Source organism: Hyla sarda, chromosome 1 (genome assembly GCF_029499605.1).
Source record: "Hyla sarda isolate aHylSar1 chromosome 1, aHylSar1.hap1, whole genome shotgun sequence".
Lineage (NCBI taxonomy): Eukaryota > Metazoa > Chordata > Amphibia > Anura > Hylidae > Hyla > Hyla sarda.
The window spans coordinates 615,499,000-615,525,822 of NC_079189.1; the positions used below are offsets into that span (position 1 = coordinate 615,499,000).

The 26,823-nt window shown below is 42.3% G+C and overlaps 1 protein-coding gene across 1 annotated transcript in view; it reads left to right on the top strand.

Annotated features, from left to right (window-relative positions):
• The first annotated feature begins 5,573 nt into the window (after positions 1 to 5,573).
• Positions 5,574 to 26,823, top strand: part of LOC130309594 (zinc finger protein 420-like) — a 45,840-nt gene continuing 24,590 nt past the window's right edge. The window contains exon 1 of the mRNA XM_056552337.1: positions 5,574 to 5,866. Coding sequence (XP_056408312.1) covers positions 5,699 to 5,866 — 168 coding nt within the window. The 5' untranslated portion in view covers positions 5,574 to 5,698. The remainder of the gene's footprint in view (positions 5,867 to 26,823) is intronic.

The window sequence follows — 26,823 nt, forward strand, 5'->3', positions numbered from 1 at the left end:
TACTTCAGTAATACAGGTAAAGAGTACAGAACATGTAATACCTCCCTGTACTGTAGGAGGCGCTACCAGACACCAGTCAGTGCATACACTTCAGTAATACAGGTAAAGAGTACAGAACATGTTAGGGGGTGCTACCAGACACCAGCCAGTGCATACAGTTCAGTAATACAGGTAAAGAGTACAGAACATGTAATACCTCCCTGTACTGTAGGGGCGCTACCAGACACCAGTCAGTGCATACACTTCAGTAATACAGGTAAAGAGTACAGAACATGTAATACCTCCCTGTACTGTAGGAGGCGCTACCAGACACCAGTCAGTGCATACACTTCAGTAATACAGGTAAAGAGTACAGAACATGTTAGGGGGTGCTACCAGACACCAGTCAGTGCATACACTTCAGTAATACAGGTAAAGAGTACAGAACATGTAATACCTCCCTGTACTGTAGGGGCCGCTGTAGGGAAAAGATGAAATCACGTCAGTCCGAGTGCTGGGACCAAACCCCCCGTGATCACCAGGACTGGACTTTGCGCTCAGTGAGGGGCACGTGCTGCAGATGGCACTGGCTCCAGTCATTTCTATGGGAGGGCTGTAAAGACTCAAGTACAGCACTCGGGCATCATCGGCGCTCCTATAGAAATGAATGGAGGGCGTACGGTCTACCGGTAGATGACATGCGCTCCTCACTCTGAGAGCAACAATCGGACCCCTCAAGATCAGCTACTTATCCCTTATTCTGTGGATAGGGGATACATTAAAGGGGTACTCAACTGCTCAGCGTTTGGAACAAACATTTGCGAACACTGGAGCCGGGAGCTTGTGACATCATAGCCCCGCCCCCTCTTGACGGGCGGGGCTATGATGTCACAAGCTCGCGGTGTAGGTATCAGCGTTTGGAACAGTTTGTTCCAAAAGCTGAGCAGCGGAGTACCCCTTTAATGTATCCCCTACCCACAGAATAGGGATACGTTTTACTTCGCAAGGGGTCCGACCATTGGGGTTCCCCAGTGATCTCGTGAACGGGGCCCCGGCTCTTTGTTGAAATAGCGCGTGTTGACCACCACAGGAAGCGACGATCGACACCACCTCAATACATCACTATGGCAGAGCCGGAGACTACCAAGTGCAGCGTTCCGGCACTCCCATAGAAATATGTTTAGGAGGCGTGTCAGACAACACTTCGTGCAGTGGTTGAACACGACCCCTTCCCACAGACTGCCTGGGAACCGTATGGGAGATCGCAGGGGTGGTCCCAGCGGCCGGACCCCCACCCCTGTGGATAGGGAATACGTTTTGCTATCCCGGAGTACTCCTTTAAATAATAAATAGAAAATGAAAATACTTACCTCCCTTGCAGAACTTCAGCACTTCCCTTGCAGAACAAAGCCCCCGCCAATCCAAAGCACCTGCCCATCAAGCAAAACCCACGGCCCACCCGTAATAATAAGCATTTTTCAGCCTGCTGGGGGAGCTCAGCGCCACCTCCCAGGCAGACGGGGCGATCACTAAGGTCAGGTCCGTCCAACATCCTGACATTGCGCGCGCGCGCCTCCATACATTGAGAGGAGCCAATGGGCGGGGTCAAGGGGCCCTTTCGACAGGGTGGCAAAAATCCTTGCACCAGGCCTGTCTGCGGCCTACACAGACTTGGTGGTGCTCCCTGGTGTCAGGATCCAAGTTTGCCTGAATTCTCTGGCTGCCATGATGATTATAAAGGGGGCGGTTTGGATGACTGCCCCATTATAATCTGCGGGGTCAGGTGGATTGGGGGGCACGGTCATTTGGTCCCTGACCGGGCTGTGTCCACATGATTGTCAAAGACGGGTGTCCCTGCTCCTTGTAAGGCAGTGGTGTCAAAGTGTGGCCCTCCAGATGTTGCAAAACTTCAACTCCCAGCGGCCAACGTCTATCCAGGCATACAGGGAGTTGGTTTTGCAACATCTGGAGGACTACAGTTTGAAGACCACTGCACAAAGGCCTTGATTTACCTTTCAGGGACAGTGTGGATCCTCTGGAGAAGGCAGACAGACCTTTGGTTGTCCAGGGCATGCTGGGAGTTGAAGTTTTGCAACATCTGGAGGGCCACAGTTTGAAACCACTGTTGTGTGGCTGCTCCGCCATCATAGTAAATCATATTTAACCTGTTGGGGATGAAGGGTTTACAGCAAGTTTCCTGCTTCAAGTATGAGCTGCGGCAGCAAATTCGCCGCAGCGCAAATTCCTAGCGGGAAACTCACCGTAACATGTCAGTGTGAAGGTACCCTAAAAACACTACACTAACACATAATAAAGAGTAAAACACTATATATACACCCCCTTACACTGTCCCCCCCCCCCCCCCCCCCCCCAATAAAAATGAAAAATTTATTGTACGGCAGTGTTTCCAAAACAGAGCCTCCAGCTGTTGCAAAACATCAACTCCCAGCATTTCCGGACAGCCACTGACTGTCCAGGCATGCTGGGAGTTTGGCAACAGCTGGAGGCACCCTGTTTGGGAATCACTGGCGTAGAATACCCCTATGTCCACCCCTATGCAATCCCTAATTTAGTCCTCAAATGCGCATGGCGCTCTCTCACTTCGGAGCCCTGTCGTATTTCAAGGAAACAGTTTAGGGCCACATATGGGGTATTTCCGTACTCGGGAGAAATTGTGTTACTAATTTTGGGGGGCTTTTTCTCCTTTTACCCCTTATGAAAAGGAAAAGTTGGGGTCTACACCAGCCTGTTAGAGTAAAAAAAAAATTTTTTACACTAACATGCTGGTGTTGCCCTTTACTTTTTATTTTCACAAGAGGTAAAAGGGAAAAAAAGACCCCAAAATTTGTAACACAATTTCTCCGGAGTACAGAAATACCCCATATGTGGGCGTAAAATGCTCTGCGGGCGCACAACAAGGCTCAGGAGTGAGAGCGCACTATGTACATTTGAGGCCTAAATTGGTGATTTGCACAGGGGTGGCTGATTTTACAGCGGTTCTGACATATACCCAAAAAAATAAATACCCACATGTGTCCCCATTTTGGAAACTACACCCCTCACGTATTGTAATAAGGGGTACAGTGAGCATTTACGCCCCACAGGGGTCTGACAGATCTTTGGAAAATTGATCCGTGAAAATGAAAAATTAATTTTTTTTGTTTGCACAGCCCACTGTTCCAAAGATCTGTCAAACGCCAGTGGGGTATAAATACTCACTGCACCCCTTATTACATTCCGTAAGGGGTGTAGTTTCCAAAATGGGGTCACATGTGGGGGGGGTCTACTGTTCTGGCTCCATGAGGGGCTTTGTAAATGCACATGGCCCCCGACTTCCATTCCAAACAAATTATCTCTCTAAAAGCTCAATGGCGCTCCTTCTCTTCTGAGCGTTGTAGTTCGCTCGCAGAGCACTTGACGTCCAAACATGGGGTATTTCCATACTCAGAAGAAATGGGGTTACAAATTTTGGGGGGCATTTTCTCCTATTACCCTTTGTAAAAAAGTAAAATTTGGGGGGAAAACTGCATTTTAGTGGAAACATATTTTTTTTTTCATTTACACATCCGACTTTAACAAAAAGTTGTCAAACACATGTGGGGTGTTAAGGCTCACCGTACCCCTTGTTACGTTCCTTGAGGGGTGTCGTTTCCATAATAGTGTGCGATGTGGGGTTTTTTGCTGTCCTGGCACCATAGGGGCTTCCTAAATGGGACATGCCCCCTAAAAACCATTTCAGAAAAACTCTCTCCTAAATCCCATTGTCGCTCTTTCCCTTCTGAGCCCTCTAGTGCACCCGCCGAACACTTGACATACACATATGAGGTATTTTCTTACTCGAGAGAAATTGGGTTACAAATTTTGAGAGGATTTTTCTCCTTTTACCCCTTGTAAAAATTCAAAAACTGGGTCTACAACAACATGCGAGTGTAAAAAATGAACATTTTGAATTTTCTCCTTCACTTTGCTGCTATTCCTGTGAAACACCTAAAGGGTTAACACACTTACTGAATGTCATTTTGAATACTTTGAGGGGTGCAGTTTTTATAATGGGGTCATTTATGGGGTATTTCTCACCAGAAGACCCTTCAAATCCACTTCAAACCTGAACTGGTCCCTGAAAAATTCCGATTTTGAAAATTTTGCAAAAATTGGAAAATTGCTGCTGAACTTTGAAGCCCCCTGATGTCTCCAAAAGTAAAAACTCATCAATTTTATGATGCAAACATAAAGTAGACAGATTGTATATGTGAATCAATATATAATGTATTTAGAATATCCATATTCCTTATAAGCAGAGAGCTTCAAAGTTAGAAAAATGCAAAATTTTCAAATTTTTCATGAAATTTTCAAATTTTTCACCAAGAAATGATGAAGTATCGACGAAAATTTACCACTAACATAAAGTAGAATATGTCACGAAAAAACAATGTCAGAATCAGAATGAAAGGTAAAAGCATCAGAGTTATTAATGCTTAAAGTGACAGTGGTCAGATTTGCAAAAAATGCTCCCGTCCTTAGGGTCATAATGGGCTCCGTCCCCAAGGGGTTAAAAATGAAGGGTGGATTTACAATGTACTATTGCTGATAATGCAAAAATTATAATTTCCTGGGTTGTTAAGGGGTTAAGGTTTATACTCAATAATAAAATCTGTGTTATTCTCTGCAGATTCTTGTAGCAGGAGATCAGAGGAGAATCTTATATCTTCAGATTATAAAGCAGATGATGATATCACACAAGATACATATGAAGAACATTCCATTATCCCAGATACACCCTCAGCTCTTCACAGCCAAGATCTGATCCTTATATACAGATCTGATCCTTATATACAGGTCCCATCTTCTCATTCATCACAGGATGTTAAGCAAAAAAAAAGTAAGATGGAATATTTATGTTCAGAATGTGGGAAATGTTGTGCTCGGAAATCAGATCTTTTAAAGCATCTAAAAGTTCACACAGGAGAGAAGCCGTTTTCGTGTTCAGAATGTGGGAAATGTTTTAGGAACAAGTCAAATCTTGTTCAACATCAAAAAACTCACAAAGGGGAGAAGCCAGTTTCGTGTTCAGAATGTGGGAAATGTTTTACTCATCAAGGCAATCTTGTTCAACACTTAAGAATTCACACAGGGGAGATGCCATTTGCGTGTTCGAAATGTGATAAATGTTTTTCTGAGAAATCGTATCTTGTTAAACATCAGAGAAGTCACACAGGGGAGAAACCATTTTTATGTCCAGAATGTGGGAAATGTTTTTCTATCAAATCAACTCTTTTTCAACATCAAAAAATTCACACAGGAGAGAAGCCATTTTCATGTTCTGAATGTGAGAAATGTTTTTCTGATAAAGCAAATCTTCTTAAACATCAAAGACGTCACACAGGGGAGAAACCATTTCCATGTCCAGAATGTGGGAAATGTTTTACTGAGAGATCAAATCTTCTTAAACATAAAAGACTTCACACAGGGGAGAAACCCTTTTCATGTTCAGAATGTGGCAAATGTTTTCCTAGGAATGCAGACCTTGTAAAACATCAAAAAACTCACACAGGGGAGAAACCATTTCCATGTCCAGAATGTGGGAAATGTTTTACTGAGAAATCAAATCTTGTTAAACATCAAAGAATTCACACAGGGGAGAAGCCTTTTTCATGCTCAGCATGTGGAAAAAAATTTACTTACAGATCAAGTCTCGTTGAACACGAAAAATCTCACACAGATGAGAAGCTATTTCCATGTTCAGAATGTGGGAAATGTTTTACTAAAACATCAAATCTTAAAATACACCAAAAAACTCACACAGGGGAAAAGCCATTTTCATGTTCAGAATGTGGGAAATGTTATACTTGGAAACCAAACCTTATCAGTCATCAAAGAACTCACACAGGTGAGAAGCCATTTTCATGTTCAGAATGTGGGAAGTGCTTTATTCTGAAATCAATTCTTGTTATACATCAAAGAACTCACACAGAGGAGAGGCCATATTCATGTTCAGAATGTGGAAAATGTTTTACTCGGAAATCAGCTCTTCGTCAGCATCAAAGATTTCACCCATGAAAGAAGCCGATTCAGAGCAATAAATGATGCAGATAAAACATCTATATATTAACCATGTACATAGGATATCTGACATTTATACATATATCATATACTGCATCTCCAAACTTGTTACCAATTGTTAATAAAAGTTTTCTTTTGAAACCTATACAGCTATACAGCTCAGCTACATGTACATTACACATATACAGCTCTACTGTGCACACATACAGCTCAGCTACATGTACATTACACATATACAGCTCTACTGTGTACACATACAGCTCAGCTACATGTACATTACACATATACAGCTCTACTGTGTACACATACAGCTCAGCTACATGTACATTACATATATACAGCTCTACTGTGTACACATACAGCTCAGCTACATGTACATTACACATATACAGCTCTACTGTGTACACATACAGCTCAGCTACATGTACATTACATATATACAGCTCTACTGTGTACACATACAGCTCAGCTACATGAACATTACACATATACAGCTCTACTGTGTACACATACAGCTCAGCTACATGCACATTACACATATACAGCTCTACTGTGTACACATACAGCTCAGCTACATGTACATTACACATATACAGCTCTACTGTGTACACATACAGCTCAGCTACATGTACATTACACATATACAGCTCTACTGTGTACACATACAGCTCAGCTACATGTACATTACACATATACAGCTCTACTGTGCACACATACAGCTCAGCTACATGTACATTACACATATACAGCTCTACTGTGTACACATACAGCTCAGCTACATGTACATTACACATATACAGCTCTACTGTGTACACATACAGCTCAGCTACATGTACATTACATATATACAGCTCTACTGTGTACACATACAGCTCAGCTACATGTACATTACACATATACAGCTCTACTGTGTACACATACAGCTCAGCTACATGTACATTACATATATACAGCTCTACTGTGTACACATACAGCTCAGCTACATGTACATTACACATATACAGCTCTACTGTGTACACATACAGCTCAGCTACATGCACATTACACATATACAGCTCTACTGTGTACACATACAGCTCAGCTACATGTACATTACACATATACAGCTCTACTGTGTACACATACAGCTCAGCTACATGTACATTACACATATACAGCTCTACTGTGTACACATACAGCTCAGCTACATGTACATTACACATATACAGCTCTACTGTGCACACATACAGCTCAGCTACATGTACATTACACATATACAGCTCTACTGTGTACACATACAGCTCAGCTACATGTACATTACACATATACAGCTCTACTGTGTACACATACAGCTCAGCTACATGTACATTACACATATACAGCTCTACAGTGTACACATACAGCTCAGCTACATGTACATTACACATATACAGCTCTACTGTGTACACATACAGCTCAGCTACATGTACATTACACATATACAGCTCTACTGTGTACACATACAGCTCACCTACATGCACATTACACATATACAGCTCTACTGTGTACACATACAGCTCAGCTACATGTACATTACACATATACAGCTCTACTGTGTACACATACAGCTCAGCTACATGTACATTACACATATACAGCTCTACTGTGTACACATACAGCTCAGCTACATGTACATTACACATACAGCTCTACAGTGTACACATACAGCTCAGCTACATGCACATTACACATATACAGCTCTACTGTGTACACATACAGCTCAGCTACATGTACATTACACATATACAGCTCTACTGTGTACACATCCAGCTCAGCTACATGTACATTACACATATACAGCTCTACTGTGTACACATACAGCTCAGCTACATGCACATTACACATATACAGCTCTACTGTGTACACATACAGCTCAGCTACATGTACATTACACATATACAGCTCAGCTACATGCACATTACACATATACAGCTCTACTGTGTACACACACAGCTCAGCTACATGTACATTACACATATACAGCTCTACTGTGTACACATACAGCTCAGCTACATGCACATTACACATATACAGCTCTACTGTGTACACATACAGCTCAGCTACATGCACATTACACATATACAGCTCTGTGTACACATACAGCTCAGCTACATGCACATTACACATATACAGCTCTACTGTGTACACATACAGCTCAGCTACATGCACATTACACATATACAGCTCTGCTGTGTACATATACAGCTCAGCTACATGCACATTACACACAGCTCTGCTGTGTACACATACAGCTCAGCTACATGTACATTACACATATACAGCTCTACTGTGTACACATACAGCTCAGCTACATATACATTACACATATACAGCTCTACTGTGTACACATACAGCTCAGCTACATGTACATTACACATATACAGCCCTACTGTGTACACATACAGCTCAGCTACATGCACATTACACATATACAGCTCTACTGTGTACACATACAGCTCAGCTACATGTACATTACACATATACAGCACTACTGTGTACACATACAGCTCAGCTACATGTACATTACACATATACAGCTCTACTGTGTACACATACAGCCCAGCTACATGTACATTACACATATACAGCTCTACTGTGTACACATACAGCTCAGCTACATGTACATTACACATATACAGCTCTACTGTGTACACATACAGCTCAGCTACATGTACATTACACATATACAGCTCTACTGTGCACACATACAGCTCAGCTACATGTACATTACACATATACAGCTCTACTGTGTACACATACAGCTCAGCTACATGTACATTACACATATACAGCTCTACTGTGCACACATACAGCTCAGCTACATGTACATTACACATATACAGCTCTACTGTGTACACATACAGCTCAGCTACATGTACATTACACATATACAGCTCTACTGTGGACACATACAGCTCAGCTACATGTACATTACACATATACAGCTCTACTGTGTACACATACAGCTCAGCTACATGTACATTACATATATACAGCTCTACTGTGTACACATACAGCTCACCTACATGCACATTACACATATACAGCTCTACTGTGTACACATACAGCTCAGCTACATGTACATTACACATATACAGCTCTACTGTGTACACATACAGCTCAGCTACATGTACATTACACATATACAGCTCTACTGTGTACACATACAGCTCAGCTACATGCACATTACACATATACAGCTCTACTGTGTACACATACAGCTCAGCTACATGCACATTACACTTACACAGCTCTACTGTGTACACATACAGCTCAGCTACATGTACATTACACATATACAGCTCAGCTACATGCACATTACACATATACAGCTCTACTGTGTACACATACAGTTCAGCTACATGTACATTACACATATACAGCTCTACTGTGTACACACACAGCTCAGCTACATGTACATTACACATATACAGCTCTACTGTGTACACATACAGCTCAGCTACATGCACATTACACATATACAGCTCTACTGTGTACACATACAGCTCAGCTACATGCACATTACACATATACAGCTCTGTGTACACATACAGCTCAGCTACATGCACATTACACATATACAGCTCTACTGTGTACACATACAGCTCAGCTACATGCACATTACACATATACAGCTCTGCTGTGTACATATACAGCTCAGCTACATGCACATTACACACAGCTCTGCTGTGTACACATACAGCTCAGCTACATGTACATTACACATATACAGCTCTACTGTGTACACATACAGCTCAGCTACATATACATTACACATATACAGCTCTACTGTGTACACATACAGCTCAGCTACATGTACATTACACATATACAGCCCTACTGTGTACACATACAGCTCAGCTACATGCACATTACACATATACAGCTCTACTGTGTACACATACAGCTCAGCTACATGTACATTACACATATACAGCTCTACTGTGTACACATACAGCCCAGCTACATGTACATTACACATATACAGCTCTACTGTGTACACATACAGCTCAGCTACATGTACATTACACATATACAGCTCTACTGTGTACACATACAGCTCAGCTACATGTACATTACACATATACAGCTCTACTGTGTACACATACAGCTCAGCTACATGTACATTACACATATACAGCTCTACTGTGTACACATACAGCTCAGCTACATGCACATTACACATATACAGCTCTACTGTGTACACATACAGCTCAGCTACATGTACATTACACATATACAGCTCTACTGTGTACACATACAGCTCAGCTACATGTACATTACACATATACAGCTCTACTGTGCACATACAGCTCAGCTACATGTACATTACACATATACAGCTCAGCTACATGCACATTACACATATACAGCTCTACTGTGTACACATACAGCTCAGCTACATGTACATTACACATATACAGCTCAGCTACATGCACATTACACATATACAGCTCTACTGTGTACACATACAGCTCAGCTACATGCACATTACACATATACAGCTCAGCTACATGCACATTACACATATACAGCTCTACTGTGTACACATACAGCTCAGCTACATGTACATTACACATATACAGCTCTACTGCGTACACATACAGCTCAGCTACATGTACATTACACATATACAGCTCTACTGTGTACACATACAGCTCAGCTACATGCACATTACACATATACAGCTCAACTGTGTACACATACAGCTCAGCTACATGTACATTACACATATACAGCTCTACTGTGTACACATACAGCTCAGCTACATGTACATTACACATATACAGCTCTACTGTGTACACATACAGCTCAGCTACATGCACATTACACATATACAGCTCTACTGTGTACACATACAGCTCAGCTACATGCACATTACACATATACAGCTCTACTGTGTACACATACAGCTCAGCTACATGTACATTACACATATACAGCTCTGTGTACACATACAGCTCAGCTACATGTACATTACACATATACAGCTCTACTGTGTACACATACAGCTCAGCTACATGTACATTACACATATACAGCACTACTGTGTACACATACCGCTCAGCTACATGTACATTACACATATACAGCTCTACTGTGTACACATACAGCTCAGCTACATTACACATATACAGCTCTACTGTGTACACATACAGCTCAGCTACATGTACATTACACATATACAGCTCTACTGTGTACACATACAGCTCAGCTACATGTACATTACACATATACAGCTCTACTGTGTACACATACAGCTCAGCTACATGTACATTACACATATACAGCTCTACTGTGTACACATACAGCTCAGCTACATGCACATTACACATATACAGCTCTACTGTGTACACATACAGCTCAGCTACATGTACATTACACATATACAGCTCTACTGTGTACACATACAGCTCAGCTACATGTACATTACACATATACAGCACTACTGTGTACACATACCGCTCAGCTACATGTACATTACACATATACAGCTCTACTGTGTACACATACAGCTCAGCTACATGTACATTACACATATACAGCTCTACTGTGTACACATACAGCTCAGCTACATGTACATTACACATATACAGCTCTACTGTGTACACATACAGCTCAGCTACATGTACATTACACATATACAGCTCTACTGTGTACACATACAGCTCAGCTACATGTACATTACACATATACAGCTCTACTGTGTACACATACAGCTCAGCTACATGCACATTACACATATACAGCTCTACTGTGTACACATACAGCTCAGCTACATGTACATTACACATATACAGCTCTACTGTGTACACACACAGCTCAGCTACATGCACATTACACATATACAGCTCTGCTGTGTACACATACAGCTCAGCTACATGTACATTACACATATACAGCTCTGCTGTGTACACATACAGCTCAGCTACATGTACATTACACATATACAGCTCTACTGTGTACACATACAGCTCAGCTACATGTACATTACACATATACAGCTCTACTGTGTACACATACAGCTCAGCTACATGTACATTACACATATACAGCTCAGCTACATGCACATTACACATATACAGCTCTACTGTGTACACACACAGCTCAGCTACATGTACATTACACATATACAGCTCTACTGTGTACACATACAGCTCAGCTACATGCACATTACACATATACAGCTCTACTGTGTACACATACAGCTCAGCTACATGCACATTACACATATACAGCTCTGTGTACACATACAGCTCAGCTACATGCACATTACACATATACAGCTCTACTGTGTACACATACAGCTCAGCTACATGCACATTACACATATACAGCTCTGCTGTGTACATATACAGCTCAGCTACATGCACATTACACACAGCTCTGCTGTGTACACATACAGCTCAGCTACAAGTACATTACACATATACAGCTCTACTGTGTACACATACAGCTCAGCTACATATACATTACACATATACAGCTCTACTGTGTACACATACAGCTCAGCTACATGTACATTACACATATACAGCTCTACTGTGTACACATACAGCTCAGCTACATGCACATTACACACAGCTCTACTGTGTACACACACAGCTCAGCTACATGTACATTACACATATACAGCTCTACTGTGTACACATACAGCTCAGCTACATGTACATTACACATATACAGCTCTACTGTGTACACATACAGCTCAGCTACATGCACATTACACATATACAGCTCTACTGTGTACACATACAGCTCAGCTACATGCACATTACACATATACAGCTCTACTGTGTACACATACAGCTCAGCTACATGTACATTACACATATACAGCACTACTGTGTACACATACAGCTCAGCTACATGTACATTACACATATACAGCTCTACTGTGTACACATACAGCCCAGCTACATGTACATTACACATATACAGCTCTACTGTGTACACATACAGCTCAGCTACATGTACATTACACATATACAGCTCTACTGTGTACACATACAGCTCAACTACATGTACATTACACATATACAGCTCTACTGTGCACACATACAGCTCAGCTACATGTACATTACACATATACAGCTCAGCTACATGCACATTACACATATACAGCTCTACTGTGTACACATACAGCTCAGCTACATGTACATTACACATATACAGCACTACTGTGTACACATACAGCTCACCTACATGCACATTACACATATACAGCTCTACTGTGTACACATACAGCTCAGCTACATGTACATTACACATATACAGCTCTACTGTGTACACATACAGCTCAGCTACATGTACATTACACATATACAGCTCTACTGTGTACACATACAGCTCAGCTACATGCACATTACACATATACAGCTCTACTGTGTACACATACAGCTCAGCTACATGCACATTACACTTATACAGCTCTACTGTGTACACATACAGCTCAGCTACATGTACATTACACATATACAGCTCAGCTACATGCACATTACACATATACAGCTCTACTGTGTACACACACAGCTCAGCTACATGTACATTACACATATACAGCTCTACTGTGTACACATACAGCTCAGCTACATGCACATTACACATATACAGCTCTACTGTGTACACATACAGCTCAGCTACATGCACATTACACATATACAGCTCTGTGTACACATACAGCTCAGCTACATGCACATTACACATATACAGCTCTACTGTGTACACATACAGCTCAGCTACATGCACATTACACATATACAGCTCTGCTGTGTACATATACAGCTCAGCTACATGCACATTACACACAGCTCTGCTGTGTACACATACAGCTCAGCTACATGTACATTACACATATACAGCTCTACTGTGTACACATACAGCTCAGCTACATATACATTACACATATACAGCTCTACTGTGTACACATACAGCTCAGCTACATGTACATTACACATATACAGCCCTACTGTGTACACATACAGCTCAGCTACATGCACATTACACATATACAGCTCTACTGTGTACACATACAGCTCAGCTACATGTACATTACACATATACAGCACTACTGTGTACACATACAGCTCAGCTACATGTACATTACACATATACAGCTCTACTGTGTACACATACAGCCCAGCTACATGTACATTACACATATACAGCTCTACTGTGTACACATACAGCTCAGCTACATGTACATTACACATATACAGCTCTACTGTGTACACATACAGCTCAGCTACATGTACATTACACATATACAGCTCTACTGTGCACACATACAGCTCAGCTACATGTACATTACACATATACAGCTCTACTGTGTACACATACAGCTCAGCTACATGTACATTACACATATACAGCTCTACTGTGCACACATACAGCTCAGCTACATGTACATTACACATATACAGCTCTACTGTGTACACATACAGCTCAGCTACATGTACATTACACATATACAGCTCTACTGTGTACACATACAGCTCAGCTACATGTACATTACACATATACAGCTCTACTGTGTACACATACAGCTCAGCTACATGTACATTACATATATACAGCTCTACTGTGTACACATACAGCTCACCTACATGCACATTACACATATACAGCTCTACTGTGTACACATACAGCTCAGCTACATGTACATTACACATATACAGCTCTACTGTGTACACATACAGCTCAGCTACATGTACATTACACATATACAGCTCTACTGTGTACACATACAGCTCAGCTACATGCACATTACACATATACAGCTCTACTGTGTACACATACAGCTCAGCTACATGCACATTACACTTACACAGCTCTACTGTGTACACATACAGCTCAGCTACATGTACATTACACATATACAGCTCAGCTACATGCACATTACACATATACAGCTCTACTGTGTACACATACAGTTCAGCTACATGTACATTACACATATACAGCTCTACTGTGTACACACACAGCTCAGCTACATGTACATTACACATATACAGCTCTACTGTGTACACATACAGCTCAGCTACATGCACATTACACATATACAGCTCTACTGTGTACACATACAGCTCAGCTACATGCACATTACACATATACAGCTCTGTGTACACATACAGCTCAGCTACATGCACATTACACATATACAGCTCTACTGTGTACACATACAGCTCAGCTACATGCACATTACACATATACAGCTCTGCTGTGTACATATACAGCTCAGCTACATGCACATTACACACAGCTCTGCTGTGTACACATACAGCTCAGCTACATGTACATTACACATATACAGCTCTACTGTGTACACATACAGCTCAGCTACATATACATTACACATATACAGCTCTACTGTGTACACATACAGCTCAGCTACATGTACATTACACATATACAGCCCTACTGTGTACACATACAGCTCAGCTACATGCACATTACACATATACAGCTCTACTGTGTACACATACAGCTCAGCTACATGTACATTACACATATACAGCACTACTGTGTACACATACAGCTCAGCTACATGTACATTACACATATACAGCTCTACTGTGTACACATACAGCCCAGCTACATGTACATTACACATATACAGCTCTACTGTGTACACATACAGCTCAGCTACATGTACATTACACATATACAGCTCTACTGTGTACACATACAGCTCAGCTACATGTACATTACACATATACAGCTCTACTGTGTACACATACAGCTCAGCTACATGTACATTACACATATACAGCTCTACTGTGTACACATACAGCTCAGCTACATGTACATTACACATATACAGCTCTACTGTGTACACATACAGCTCAGCTACATGTACATTACACATATACAGCTCTACTGTGTACACATACAGCTCAGCTACATGCACATTACACATATACAGCTCTACTGTGTACACAGACAGCTCAGCTACATGTACATTACACATATACAGCTCTACTGTGCACATACAGCTCAGCTACATGTACATTACACATATACAGCTCAGCTACATGCACATTACACATATACAGCTCTACTGTGTACACATACAGCTCAGCTACATGTACATTACACATATACAGCTCAGCTACATGCACATTACACATATACAGCTCTACTGTGTACACATACAGCTCAGCTACATGCACATTACACATATACAGCTCAGCTACATGCACATTACACATATACAGCTCTACTGTGTACACATACAGCTCAGCTACATGTACATTACACATATACAGCTCTACTGCGTACACATACAGCTCAGCTACATGTACATTACACATATACAGCTCTACTGTATACACATACAGCTCAGCTACATGCACATTACACATATACAGCTCAACTGTGTACACATACAGCTCAGCTACATGTACATTACACATATACAGCTCTACTGTGTACACATACAGCTCAGCTACATGTACATTACACATATACAGCTCTACTGTGTACACATACAGCTCAGCTACATGCACATTACACATATACAGCTCTACTGTGTACACATACAGCTCAGCTACATGCACATTACACATATACAGCTCTACTGTGTACACATACAGCTCAGCTACATGTACATTACACATATACAGCTCTGTGTACACATACAGCTCAGCTACATGTACATTACACATATACAGCTCTACTGTGTACACATACAGCTCAGCTACATGTACATTACACATATACAGCACTACTGTGTACACATACCGCTCAGCTACATGTACATTACACATATACAGCTCTACTGTGTACACATACAGCTCAGCTACATTACACATATACAGCTCTACTGTGTACACATACAGCTCAGCTACATGTACATTACACATATACAGCTCTACTGTGTACACATACAGCTCAGCTACATGTACATTACACATATACAGCTCTACTGTGTACACATACAGCTCAGCTACATGTACATTACACATATACAGCTCTACTGTGTACACATACAGCTCAGCTACATGCACATTACACATATACAGCTCTACTGTGTACACATACAGCTCAGCTACATGTACATTACACATATACAGCTCTACTGTGTACACATACAGCTCAGCTACATGTACATTACACATATACAGCACTACTGTGTACACATACCGCTCAGCTACATGTACATTACACATATACAGCTCTACTGTGTACACATACAGCTCAGCTACATGTACATTACACATATACAGCTCTACTGTGTACACATACAGCTCAGCTACATGTACATTACACATATACAGCTCTACTGTGTACACATACAGCTCAGCTACATGTACATTACACATATACAGCTCTACTGTGTACACATACAGCTCAGCTACATGTACATTACACATATACAGCTCTACTGTGTACACATACAGCTCAGCCACATGTACATTACACATATACAGCTCTACTGTGTACACATACAGCTCAGCTACATGCACATTACACATATACAGCTCAGCTACATGCACATTACACATATACAGCTCTACTGTGTACACATACAGCTCAGCTACATGTACATTACACATATACAGCTCAGCTACATGCACATTACACATATACAGCTCTACTGTGTACACATACAGCTCAGCTACATGCACATTACACATATACAGCTCAGCTACATGCACATTACACATATACAGCTCTACTGTGTACACACACAGCTCAGCTACATGCACATTACACATATACAGCTCTGCTGTGTACACATACAGCTCAGCTACATGTACATTACACATATACAGCTCTGCTGTGTACACATACAGCTCAGCTACATGTACATTACACATATACAGCTCTACTGTGTACACATACAGCTCAGCTACATGTACATTACACATATACAGCTCTACTGTGTACACATACAGCTCAGCTACATGTACATTACACATATACAGCTCTACTGTGTACACATACAGCTCAGCTACATGTACATTACACATATACAGCTCTACTGTGTACACATACAGCTCAGCTACATGTACATTACACATATACAGCTCAGCTACATGCACATTACACATATACAGCTCTACTGTGTACACACACAGCTCAGCTACATGTACATTACACATATACAGCTCTACTGTGTACACATACAGCTCAGCTACATGCACATTACACATATACAGCTCTACTGTGTACACATACAGCTCAGCTACATGCACATTACACATATACAGCTCTGTGTACACATACAGCTCAGCTACATGCACATTACACATATACAGCTCTACTGTGTACACATACAGCTCAGCTACATGCACATTACACATATACAGCTCTGCTGTGTACATATACAGCTCAGCTACATGCACATTACACACAGCTCTGCTGTGTACACATACAGCTCAGCTACAAGTACATTACACATATACAGCTCTACTGTGTACACATACAGCTCAGCTACATATACATTACACATATACAGCTCTACTGTGTACACATACAGCTCAGCTACATGTACATTACACATATACAGCTCTACTGTGTACACATACAGCTCAGCTACATGCACATTACACACAGCTCTACTGTGTACACACACAGCTCAGCTACATGTACATTACACATATACAGCTCTACTGTGTACACATACAGCTCAGCTACATGCACATTACACATATACAGCTCTACTGTGTACACATACAGCTCAGCTACATGTACATTACACATATACAGCTCTACTGTGTACACATACAGCTCAGCTACATGCACATTACACATATACAGCTCTACTGTGTACACATACAGCTCAGCTACATGCACATTACACATATACAGCTCTACTGTGTACACATACAGCTCAGCTACATGTACATTACACATATACAGCACTACTGTGTACACATACAGCTCAGCTACATGTACATTACACATATACAGCTCTACTGTGTACACATACAGCCCAGCTACATGTACATTACACATATACAGCTCTACTGTGTACACATACAGCTCAGCTACATGTACATTACACATATACAGCTCTACTGTGTACACATACAGCTCAACTACATGTACATTACACATATACAGCTCTACTGTGCACACATACAGCTCAGCTACATGTACATTACACATATACAGCTCTACTGTGTACACATACAGCTCAGCTACATGGACATTACACATATACAGCTCTACTGTGTACACATACAGCTCAGCTACATGTACATTACACATATACAGCTCTACTGTGTACACATACAGCTCAGCTACATGTACATTACATATATACAGCTCTACTGTGTACACATACAGCTCAGCTACATGTACATTACACATATACAGCTCTACTGTGTACACATACAGCTCAGCTACATGCACATTACACATATACAGCTCTACTGTGTACACACACAGCTCAGCTACATGTACATTACACATATACAGCTCTACTGTGTACACATACAGCTCAGCTACATGCACATTACACATATACAGCTCTACTGTGTACACATACAGCTCAGCTACATGCACATTACACATATACAGCTCTGTGTACACATACAGCTCAGCTACATGCACATTACACATATACAGCTCTACTGTGTACATATACAGCTCAGCTACATGCACATTACACACAGCTCTGCTGTGTACACATACAGCTCAGCTACATGTACATTACACATATACAGCTCTACTGTGTACACATACAGCTCAGCTACATATACATTACACATATACAGCTCTACTGTGTACACATACAGCTCAGCTACATGTACATTACACATATACAGCCCTACTGTGTACACATACAGCTCAGCTACATGCACATTACACATATACAGCTCTACTGTGTACACATACAGCTCAGCTACATGCACATTACACATATACAGCTCTACTGTGTACACATACAGCTCAGCTACATGCACATTACACATATACAGCACTACTGTGTACACATACAGCTCAGCTACATGTACATTACACATATACAGCTCTACTGTGTACACATACAGCCCAGCTACATGTACATTACACATATACAGCTCTACTGTGTACACATACAGCTCAGCTACATGTACATTACACATATACAGCTCTACTGTGTACACATACAGCTCAGCTACATGTACATTACACATATACAGCTCTACTGTGTACACATACAGCTCAGCTACATGTACATTACACATATACAGCTCTACTGTGTACACATACAGCTCAGCTACATGTACATTACACATATACAGCTCTACTGTGTACACATACAGCTCAGCTACATGTACATTACACATATACAGCTCTACTGTGTACACATACAGCTCAGCTACATGTACATTACACATATACAGCTCTACTGTGTACACAGACAGCTCAGCTACATGTACATTACACATATACAGCTCTACTGTGTACACATACAGCTCAGCTACATGTACATTACACATATACAGCTCTACTGTGTACACATACAGCTCAGCTACATGTACATTACACATATACAGCTCTACTGTGTACACATACAGCTCAGCTACATGTACATTACACATATACAGCTCTACTGTGTACACATACAGCTCAGCTACATGCACATTACACATATACAGCTCTACTGTGTACACAGACAGCTCAGCTACATGTACATTACACATATACAGCTCTACTGTGCACATACAGCTCAGCTACATGTACATTACACATATACAGCTCAGCTACATGCACATTACACATATACAGCTCTACTGTGTACACATACAGCTCAGCTACATGTACATTACACATATACAGCTCAGCTACATGCACATTACACATATACAGCTCTACTGTGTACACATACAGCTCAGCTACATGCACATTACACATATACAGCTCAGCTACATGCACATTACACATATACAGCTCTACTGTGTACACATACAGCTCAGCTACATGTACATTACACATATACAGCTCTACTGCGTACACATACAGCTCAGCTACATGCACATTACACATATACAGCTCTACTGTGTACACATACAGCTCAGCTACATGCACATTACACATATACAGCTCAACTGTGTACACATACAGCTCAGCTACATGTACATTACACATATACAGCTCTACTGTGTACACATACAGCTCAGCTACATGTACATTACACATATACAGCTCTACTGTGTACACATACAGCTCAGCTACATGTACATTACACATATACAGCTCTACTGTGTACACATACAGCTCAGCTACATGTACATTACACATATACAGCACTACTGTGTACACATACCGCTCAGCTACATGTACATTACACATATACAGCTCTACTGTGTACACATACAGCTCAGCTACATTACACATATACAGCTCTACTGTGTACACATACAGCTCAGCTACATGTACATTACACATATACAGCTCTACTGTGTACACATACAGCTCAGCTACATGCACATTACACATATACAGCTCTACTGTGTACACATACAGCTCAGCTACATGTACATTACACATATACAGCTCTACTGTGTACACACACAGCTCAGCTACATGCACATTACACATATACAGCTCTGCTGTGTACACATACAGCTCAGCTGCATGTACATTACACATATACAGCTCTGCTGTGTACACATACAGCTCAGCTACATGCACATTACACATATACAGCTCTACTGTGTACACATACAGCTCAGCTACATGTACATTACACATATACAGCTCTACTGTGTACACATACAGCTCAGCTACATGTACATTACACATATACAGCTCTACTGTGTACACATACAGCTCAGCTACATGTACATTACACATATACAGCTCTACTGTGTACACATACAGCTCAGCTACATGTACATTACACATATACAGCTCTACTGTGTACACATACAGCTCAGCTACATGTACATTACACATATACAGCTCTACTGTGTACACATACAGCTCAGCTACATGTACATTACACATATACAGCTCTACTGTGTACACATACAGCTCAGCTACATGTACATTACACATATACAGCTCTACTGTGTACACATACAGCTCAGCTACATGTACATTACACATATACAGCTCTACTGTGTACACATACAGCTCAGCTACATGTACATTACACATATACAGCTCTACTGTGTACACATACAGCTAAGCTACATGTACATTACACATATACAGCTCTACTGTGTACACATACAGCTCAGCTACATGTACATTACACATATACAGCTCTACTGTGTACACATACAGCTCAGCTACATGCACATTACACATATACAGCTCTACTGTGTACACATACAGCTCAGCTACATGCACATTACACATATACAGCTCTACTGTGTACACATACAGCTCAGCTACATGTACATTACACATATATACAGCTCTACTGTGTACACATACAGCTCAGCTACATGTACATTACACATATACAGCTCTACTGTGTACACATACAGCTCACCTACATGTACATTACACATATACAGCTCTACTGTGTACACATACAGCTAAGCTACATGCACATTACACATATACAGCTCTACTGTGTACACATACAGCTCAGCTACATGTACATTACATATATACAGCTCTACTGTGTACACATACAGCTCAGCTACATGTACATTACACATATACAGCTCTACTGTGTACACATACAGCTCAGCTACATGTACATTACACATATACAGCTCTACTGTGTACACATACAGCTCAGCTACATGTACATTACACATATACAGCTCTACTGTGTACACATACAGCTCAGCTACATGTACATTACACATATACAGCTCTACTGTGTACACATACAGCTCAGCTACATGTACATTACACATATACAGCTCTACTGTGTACACATACAGCTCAGCTACATGTACATTACACATATACAGCTCAGCTACATGTACATTACACATATACAGCTCTACTGTGTACACATACAGCTCAGCTACATGCACATTACACACAGCTCTGCTGCAGACATATATAACACACACATACACAGCTCTGCACCACGCACATCACACACACACAGCTCTGCTGCATACACATAACTTCAGCTCATCCAGCAGCGATCACAACCAGCACAGCAGAGTCCTGCATACACTGAGCAGAGGAGCCTAGAGCAGCAGCCCCTGATCATGTGACTCCTCCTCCTCCATGTGACTGATCACATGACGGTGACATCATCGCAGGTCCTGTAAGTACACGGCTCCTCTACAGATACAGGTAGGTGGGTGCGGTCACCATCAGGATTATTGGGGATGTTTATTATTAACCCTTTATAGACAGTTCCGGGTGGTTTGGGGGGTGGGATCAGCTGAGATGATGGCCGGAGGGCCCCTTACTTGCTCCGGGCTCTGATCACCTCTAAGTATAGAAGATCAGCGATAACACTGATCACTATGTCCGAGCGTTATTCAGGGGTTGTAATAGAAGCCCCTCCCCTAATAAGTTTATACCGCCCCCACGTCTCCCATATTTCTAATAATGTAGGTGGGCGTGGCTTAGACATGACGCTGTGATGACGTCTAGAAGCTTTGTGTCAGCGCTTTTCCCCTGATTTCCCTCCTATACTGCCCCCAGAGGATACAACAAGTAAATAAGTGAGTTACACCCCGGATATCCGGCAGCATCTATTACAATGTTATATTACACTGACCAGAAGACCGAGAATCACAGGGGTGAGTGCAAAAAGGTGAGGGGTCAGGTGATGATTAGAGAGGTGACCCTGCTGGGACATTATACAGTAATGGAGGGGTCATGTGATGATTAGAGAGGTGACCCTGCTGGGACATTATACAGTAATGGAGGGATCTGGTGATGACTGGAGAGGTGACCCTGCTGGGACATTATACAGTAATGGAGGGGTCTGGTGATGATTAGAGAGGTGACCCTGCTGGGACATTATACAGTAATGGAGGGGTCTGGTGATGATTAGAGAGGTGACCCTGCTGGGACATTATACAGTAATGGAGGGGTCAGGTGATGATTAGAGAGGTGACCCTGCTGGGACATTATACAGTAATGGAGGGGTCAGGTGATGATTAGAGAGGTGACACTGTTGGGACATTATACAGTAATGGAGGGGTCTGGTGATGATTAGAGAGGTGACACTGCTGGGACATTATACAGTAATGGAGGGGTCTGGTGATGACAGGAGAGGTGACCCTGCTTGGACATTATACAGTAATGGAGGGGTCTGGTGATGACTGGAGAGGTGACACTGCTGGGACATTATACAGTAATGGAGGGGTCTGGTGATGACTGGAGAGGTGACACTGCTGGGATATTATACAGTAATGGAGGGGTCTGGTGATGACTGGAGAGGTGACACTGCTGGGACATTATACAGTAGTGGAGGGGTCTGGTGATGATTAGAGAGGTGACCCTGCTGGGACATTATACAGTAATGGAGGGGTCTGGTGATGATTAGAGAGGTAACCCTGCTTGGACATTATACAGTAATGGAGGGATCTGGTGATGACTGGAGAGGTGACACTGCTGGGATATTATACAGTAATGGAGGGGTCTGGTGATGACTGGAGAGGTGACACTGCTGGGATATTATACAGTAATGGAGGGGTCTGGTGATGACTGGAGAGGTGACACTGCTGGGATATTATACAGTAATGGATGGGTCTGGTGATGACTGGAGAGGTGACCCTGCTGGGACATTATACTGTAATGGAGGGGTCTGGTGATGACTGGAGAGGTGACACTGCTGGGACATTATACAGTAATGGAGGGGTCTGGTGATGACTGGAGAGGTGACCCTGCTGGGACATTATACAGTAATAGAGGGGTCTGGTGATGACTGGAGAGGTGACCCTGCTGGGATATTATACAGTAATGGAGGGGTCTGGTGATGACTGGAGAGGTGACCCTGCTGGGACATTATACAGTAATGGAGGGGTCTGGTGATGACTGGAGACGTGACACTGCTGGGACATTATACAGTAATGGAGGGGTCTGGTGATGACTGGAGAGGTGACACTGCTGGGATATTATACAGTAATGGAGGGGTCTGGTGATGACTGGAGAGGTGACACTGCTGGGATATTATACAGTAATGGAGGGGTCTGGTGATGACTGGAGAGGTGACCCTGCTGGGACATTATACAGTAATGGAGGGGTCTGGTGATGACTGGAGAGGTGACACTGCTGGGACATTATACAGTAATGGAGGGGTCTGGTGATGACTGGAGAGGTGACCCTGCTGGGACATTATACAGTAATAGAGGGGTCTGGTGATGACTGGAGAGGTGACCCTGCTGGAATATTATACAGTAATGGAGGGGTCTGGTGATGACTGGAGAGGTGACCCTGCTGGGACATTATACAGTAATGGAGGGGTCTGGTGATGACTGGAGAGGTGACACTGCTGGGACATTATACAGTAATGGAGGGGTCTGGTGATGACTGGAGAGGTGACACTGCTGGGACATTATACAGTAATGGAGGGGTCTGGTGATGATTAGAGAGGTGACACTGCTGGGACATTATACAGTAATGGATGGGTCTGGTGATGACTGGAGAGGTGACACTGCTGGGACATTATACAGTAATGGAGGGGTCTGGTGATGACTGGAGAGGTGACACTGCTGGGACATTATACAGTAATGGAGGGGTCTGGTGATGATTAGAGAGGTGACACTGCTGGGACATTATACAGTAATGGAGGGGTCTGGTGATGACTGGAGAGGTGACCCTGCTGGTACATTATACAGTAATGGAGGGGTCTGGTGATGACTGGAGAGGTGACACTGCTGGACATTATACAGTAATGGAGGGGTCTGGTGATGATTAGAGAGGTGACCCTGCTAGGACATTATACAGTAATGGAGGGGTCTGGTGATGACTGGAGAGGTGACACTGCTGGGTCATTATACAGTAATGGAGGGGTCTGGTGATGACTGGAGAGGTGACACTGCTGGGACATTATACAGTAATGGAGGGGTCTGGTGATGACTGGAGAGGTGACACTGCTGGGAATGCTGGGACATTATACAGTAATGGAGGGGCCTGGTGATGACTGGAGAGGTGACACTGCTGGGACATTATACAGGAATGGAGGGGTCTGGTGATGACTGGAGAGGTGACACTGCTGGGACATTATACAGTAATGGAGGGGTCTGGTGATGACTGGAGAGGTGACACTGCTGGGACATTATACAGTAATGGAGGGGTCTGGTGATGACTGGAGAGGTGACACTGCTGGGACATTATATAGTAATGGAGGGGTCTGATGATTAGAGAGGTGACCCTGCTGGGACATTATACAGTAATGGAGGGGTCTGGTGATGACTGGAGAGGTGACACTGCTGGGACATTATACAGTAATGGAGGGGTCTGGTGATGACTGGAGAGGTGACACTGCTGGGACATTATATAGTAATGGAGGGGTCTGGTGATGACTGGAGAGGTGACCCTGCTGGGACATTATACAGTAATGGAGGGGTCTGGTGATGATTAGAGAGGTGTCCCTGCTGGGACATTATACAGTAATGGAGGGGTCTGGTGATGATTAGAGAGGTGACCCTGCTGGGACATTATACAGTAATGGAGGGGTCTGGTGATGATTAGAGAGGTGACCCTGCTGGGACATTATACAGTAATGGAGGAGTCTGGTGATGATTAGAGAGGTGACCCTGCTGGGACATTATACAGTAATGGAGGAGTCTGGTGATGATTAGAGAGGTGACCCTGCTGGGACATTATACAGTAATGGAGGGGTCTGGTGATGACTGGAGAGGTGACACTGCTGGGACATTATACAGTAATGGA